This window comes from Gadus chalcogrammus, chromosome 3 (assembly GCF_026213295.1).
Source record: "Gadus chalcogrammus isolate NIFS_2021 chromosome 3, NIFS_Gcha_1.0, whole genome shotgun sequence".
In the NCBI taxonomy this organism is placed as follows: domain Eukaryota; kingdom Metazoa; phylum Chordata; class Actinopteri; order Gadiformes; family Gadidae; genus Gadus; species Gadus chalcogrammus.
This window is the reverse complement of record NC_079414.1, coordinates 7,224,259-7,230,358: the sequence shown is the minus strand read 5'-3', so window position 1 is coordinate 7,230,358 and position 6,100 is coordinate 7,224,259. Positions and strand designations below refer to the sequence as shown.

Sequence of the window (6,100 nt, the reverse complement as noted above, 5' to 3'; positions counted from 1 at the left end):
TGCCACTCCTCTCCACACACAGAGTACCCGTCCGATCGATGGCAAACTATTGATAATGCACTCCATATACCCAATAAAGATGACCAAAAAGTATCATAGATTAACTATTTATAATTGTACGTACGAAAATTAATTTCATATGGGGAACTACTGTTTTGTTAAACAATAGGTGATACAGTATGTTTCAGTAATTTAAACAAATTATTATTGTAAGTCTAATCAATCTAAAAATAAAAATATATTTTAAATGTATCCAATTGTTTTTAGTCACAGGTGGGGACCCTTTTCGTACAAGCTTATCATTATGTTATAATATATAGTTCGTTGTCTATAAACCGAGCACCAGATCTGAACACGCAGTGATGGGAGTTTCCTGAGAGAACACACCGATCCCATGCACACAACTCCGGTGCTCGTGACGCAACGCAGCCTTTCGGCGTCGGCCTGCTGTACCGTCATCTGGAACTCCCCCAGTGCAAACCATAGACGTATACGCATAGAAGCCGCAGAGGCTTTGGGATCGTACGTCAAGTCGCCGCCATATTGGGGAGGCGAACAATGGCCTGTAAAATAATACAAGAACCGGGGATGTGCTTTTTATCTGGATATTTATATTTGAGTGTTTGTGATCTACGTGGAGTAACACACACACACACACACACACACACACACACACACACACACACACACACACACACACACACACACACACACACACACACACACACACACACACACACACCACTCATATATATATATATATATATATACGGATGTCAAATGAATATAAAAAATATATAAGTAGACGTTATAGTGGTTTTATGCAGAAAAAACCCCAGCTTAACCGTTTAATTGTATTTGTTTACATTCCAGTCCGGGCCTCTCCAATATGGCGTTGACGTTGACGCATCGAATTAATGGATCAAAGTGGTGAATGCGGCGTCTATGTCTGTATGTCTATGGTTCGAACCGAAAGCCACCATCACCACCATCACCACCAGCAGCAGCACCAGCTGCTGTCATGTGAAACAGCTGGACGAAAGGAGGTGGATAAAGAAAATTAAGAAACAGTGTCTGCACACGAAGGTAAAATAAAACATTAGGACACAGACCGGACGTTTCCGCCGGTAATCTTCCTAACTAGGCGCTGTTTGTCTGGAGTCCACTGCAGGTGAAGCTATTCGTGACTCCATTGCATTTAATGTGGTGTATTCACCCAGCTACGAGACGCTGAGCTAGCCTAACCAGCTAGGGGAAGACAAAGTTGGTACTTTGGTTCTTATTGTTCATCTATCTGTTCCTGAACGCGAGCATTGCACTATTCTTTGCATTTTAATGCGATGAAGATCAATGATTTATCCACCACTCTACTTGGAGCCACTGAGATAAGAACCCGGCCTAGCCTCTGCAGCCACCTTGCAAGGGGCATTTAAATCCCAACTCACTGCATTGACAAGTTAGCTGGAGGCTAACCTAGCACGCCTTTAAACTGTCCTCAAGCCACCTCACAACAATGGACCGAGCTCTGGTCCGGTGTGTGCTGACCACCAGGCCCTGGGTTGGCTTGGGGAGCGCCCCTTGAAGCCCAATCTAACATTTTCTGCTCGTTATCTTCCCAGCCGAGCGACGGAGGCTCAGCCATTGCTGTGCATCATAACAAAACGTAGGCTAGCTGGCTAGCATTCTGCTACGCTCAAATACACATAGATGTTATACCAATATCCTAAATAGTGGTTTGGTGCAGATTTTGATATTGGGTTTTGATTTCGTTTTAAGAACAATGCTTTTTAAAAAAAAAAAATATCTTGCTTTCCAATTAATAGATAACAAGAGTGTAAAGTGTGTGCTGGTTGGCCTAGCTCTGTTTCCCACATGAGCCTGTTATTGTTTTGGTGAGCTGCTTATAAGCCTACAGATGGATAATATAAAAAGGCGTTGCTTTCTTTTTATTTGTTTATGCGTATACTCTGTAACGCCATTGGATCGTATCGCAGTTTGAACACGTTATGTCGTAACGTTAAAACAATAATAAATAACAGGCAACAATCATCTTGCTATTTTTATGGAAGCCATGAGCTCCTTTGTCCCAAAACAAGTTGGGAGTGGGACGGGGGGCGGGGGGGGGGGGGACCCAAAACCTGATGGAGGTTGTGTCAAAGGGCCAGTTCATTTGAGGATTTTGACTTCCACCTAGTGGGGTACATTTGTATAGCAACCCAGTAATCCTCACTATGTTTCCCCCTTGGACCAGTCTAGATTGTGGTTATTTAATATGCTCAATTCCGTACAATGAACAACTAACATAATCCTTGATTATATATTTTGATTAAATATTAAAAAATAAGCTTTATAATGGCAAATTAACGTTTCTCAATCAGGTATTCCATCTTTCAGCTATCTGGTGAGGCGACAGGATGGCGGGTGCAGAGGTGTACACCCCTGCAAACCCCACCTGCAAGATAATGACCTTCAGGCCCACCATGGAGGAGTTCAGGGACTTCAACCAGTACCTGGTCTACATGGAGTCTCAAGGGGCGCACAGGGCAGGCCTGGCTAAGGTAAGAGCTTCATTATCATTTAACTTTTTTGAGGGTTATTTTATTGCAATATAAGGAAGGTAAATTGGGATAAAACTTTATTAATGTATTCTGAGTATTATTTTTGAGATATGGGCTGCAAAATATTTGGTTGTTTATTTTGAGTTGTTTATTCTAGATAGCATGCATTACATATATGTTAAAGGGCGGGTCTAAGGTATTGATGCAGACAATTTCTTTTTTAATGGTCCATTATTGAGCGAAAATGCTGCATCAGTAATTTGCTGAACGGGCTGCAATGTAATCTTTTTGGTCAATAACTCCCCATCAATGTACATCCTATAAAATTGCTTGTTATAACACTGACAGGCATAAACAGTACGGTATGGAACCCTACAGAGAAATACAGGTTCTCTATTAACCTTTCGCTTAATCCGGTCTTTTGGTTATTGGGTCCTATCCAACCAAGTCTCACTCAGAGTTGATCAGTGGAAACATGTGCTGGAGATAGGAGAATTTGTTGGGTTGGACTACAGAAAAGTAGCTTAGTGTTATCTAAAATATTTGAGAGTTGAGATTGTAATCTCTATAGGGACATTCGCTGCAGCAACTCAATGAGATTGAGGAGCGAGACTTCTCATTCGGCAAGATTTTGTGAAAGGTGAACGTAAACCATTTATTTGTCTGCAGGGATCCTATCCATAATGTCAGAATATAATCTGAGCCTCTCAGTGGCAAAACAACCACTTTTAGAGGACGTACTTTGATGGGGCACTAATGCCCCAAAGGTTTACAATTTAGGGCTTTCAAGTTCTGTTGATATGTGCGGAAGGGACGTATGCAGACCTAGTTTTTTTTATTTTGGAGTGGCTATATTGTGTAAGGCTAAATATCATTACCGGTAATTATAAATACAATGAATATTCAAGGCTCTCTAGTTCAGGCTCTTGTAGAAGACAAAAACCTTAAACGAGACGGCTAGTTTTAACTCACTGGACATTTAATCAGCTCCCAACTAATTAACGTCATGACAGAGAAGTAGTCTGTGTAGCAGCATTTTGTTAAAATTGACTATAATCGTTATCATACAATTCTTTATTTGCACAGCTCTGTCAACATTTGTGTTTAACGCTCAATATTCTTTGGGAATGGTCATATCAGAATGGGTACCTTGGCACCCATCGCAGGGCTATCCATTGGGACCAATTATAGGAATACAGTAGCGTTGCGGTCTTTCTACTACTCAGCGCTGCCCGACTGGTGCTCTGTGGCTGCTGAGCGACCTGCTTAAACCCACTGCTTGAACCAAGAGTGGATTTGATTCCACTGACCTCCAAACAGCCCTTAGGAATATTTAGGCTACCAAGTAGAGTAGAGCGCATAGTGGCCGATCAAGAGAAGATCAAAATAACGTGCAGATTATAATGTTTGTTTTTCCAATCAAAGAGTTGGTCGATTTTCAGACTACTACTAAGATCTTCTTTGGTTGACTGCAGCCCTCATTACATTGCAGCTGGTTTTCTTGGATTGCGGTTGCAGTGTTCTCGCTCAATACTGGACCAGTTTGAAGGATTGTTGCCGCATTAGTCCCTCAAACCCAAAATGATCTGAAGAGTCTTCCTTTAAGGCAAGTTTATAAGCTAAACTTAAACAACAAGGCAGAATTCCACAGGATTAAAGACCACATTTCAGTATGACTGTTGTATGAAGGAAATTACCTCTTTCAATATTGACCTCACTGCATATGACAAAATATATTAGAAACTACAGATATGTCAACTCAAGAGGCATGGAAAATGATCCCTGTCAAATGATAATATTTCTTGTGTGGAGCAATAAGCGTTAGAATAGCTCATCCTCGTATCGAGAATACTAAAATGGTGCTTCTGAAAAAGTATATCGATTAATTCAGAGTTTTAAAATCAAATCTGTTTAGTAGACTGGGAACTGTAGGAATACATCTGTTAAAATTGTGATCTGAAACCTGCGTCTTGCAATCACGAATCAGTTTATCTTTGGTAGAATATATTCGTAACAAGACAGGAAAAAGTGCCTTACTCCACCTGCCACGATCTTAGGTTCCCAGCCCAGGACCTGGGCAAGCTCTGCCTCAGAAGTTTGACAAAGCTAGCATGACTAGCATAGTCGAATTTCTTGTTCCGAGATTATGTGCTTGCGAACTCAATAGAGTGGCGCTTACAATGAGAATGTTACATTCCATTGAATCTTGCTTTATGGACTGCTGCTTATCCAGTCTAAGTGGTTTTGCTAAATTTCCCAAATGCACACCTTCTTGTTGCTCTTTAAATGACTGCATCCCTCTGCATGTACTTGTACATTGCTGTAAGTTTTATAACTCTGTGATAACCTTTTATTTGTACCTTTTGTTTTACTGAGACACAGTTCAACTGTATGCAGTAAAGCCATAACATGCCCAAACAGAAACCTATCAGAGAGACTGAGTCTGTATTTTTTCACACACAGCTACCAGATAATGCGGGCCTAATGAGACGCCCAGTCGCCCACCTTTTAGTAACAACAACCCACACAGGTGGCACCGGTAGTGGCCAGCAGCCACGCCAGCAGACGCCACGCTTCTATTCCCAAGCACCTACACACACCATCTTGCATTTTCTGAGAGAGAGAGAGAGAGAGAGAGAGAGAGAGAGAGAGAGAGAGAGAGAGAGAGAGAGAGAGAGAGAGAGAGAGAGAGAGAGAGAGAGAGAGAGAGAGAGAGAGAGAGAGAGAGAGAGAGAGAGAGAAACTATTTTTTACTATATCCCGTATTCATTATTCAAATTGACAAAAAATAATCACAAATATGATTAGGCTACAGAAGAATAATGTTGTGGTGTTACCTCTTATATTGCCACTGAATACCCGGTTGTTTCTGGTACGGCCTTCTTTCATGAGTCACAAACGTTGCTCTGTTTGAAGTCGGCCGCGATCCAAATGTGTAGTATATAAAACCTAACGTGTCTGAGAAGCTTAACAGTGATAATAATTTTTCACGCTTGCACCCTGCGGATGCTTGCATTAAGCCGCTCTACCACGGCTGTGCTTTACTCCTAATCCCGGGCAGACGTGCTTGTTTCTTGATGCAAGTAAATGAGGACATCAGCTCAAGTGTGTGTGTGTGTGTGGTGTGTGGTGTGTGTGTGTTCGTGTGTGCCCAGGTGATTCCTCCTAAGGGCTGGAAGCCGCGGCGTACCTACGACGACATCGACGACGTGATGATCAATGCTCCCATCCAGCAGATGGTGGCCGGCCAGTCGGGCCTTTTCACACAGTACAACATCCAGAAGAAGCCCCTCAGCGTCCAGGAGTTCAGGAGGCTCGCCAATAGTGACCAGTCAGTATTATTATGGGATTCTCGGAACCATTCGTCGATTTGCGAAAAGGAGAATAAAACATTTCTCGCGCATACTTCAACACAATCACAAGGAACATTTCAGACTTCACTTAATATCACTATCATGCAGCAACACAGCCACAGCTGAGCATACAGCAGTGGTTTTAGTGGCTATGCATGTTGCTATAAATTCAATAGATCTGTTATTTAA

The 6,100-nt window shown here is 42.0% G+C and overlaps 1 protein-coding gene across 6 annotated transcripts in view; it reads left to right on the top strand.

Annotated features, from left to right (window-relative positions):
* The first annotated feature begins 981 nt into the window (after positions 1–981).
* The window catches only part of LOC130379089 (lysine-specific demethylase 4C-like), a 30,841-nt gene continuing 25,722 nt past the window's right edge, over positions 982–6,100 (top strand). For 4 of the 6 annotated variants that reach the window (XM_056585684.1, XM_056585681.1, XM_056585687.1 and 1 more), the window contains exons 1-3: positions 982–1,086; positions 2,395–2,558; positions 5,714–5,889. In XM_056585684.1, the coding sequence (XP_056441659.1) occupies positions 2,415–2,558; positions 5,714–5,889 (320 nt within the window). In that variant the 5' untranslated portion in view covers positions 982–1,086; positions 2,395–2,414. Of the gene's footprint in view, positions 1,172–2,378; positions 2,559–5,713; positions 5,890–6,100 lie in introns of all 6 variants that reach the window. The other 2 variants (XM_056585682.1, XM_056585683.1) reach the window with 2 other exon arrangements.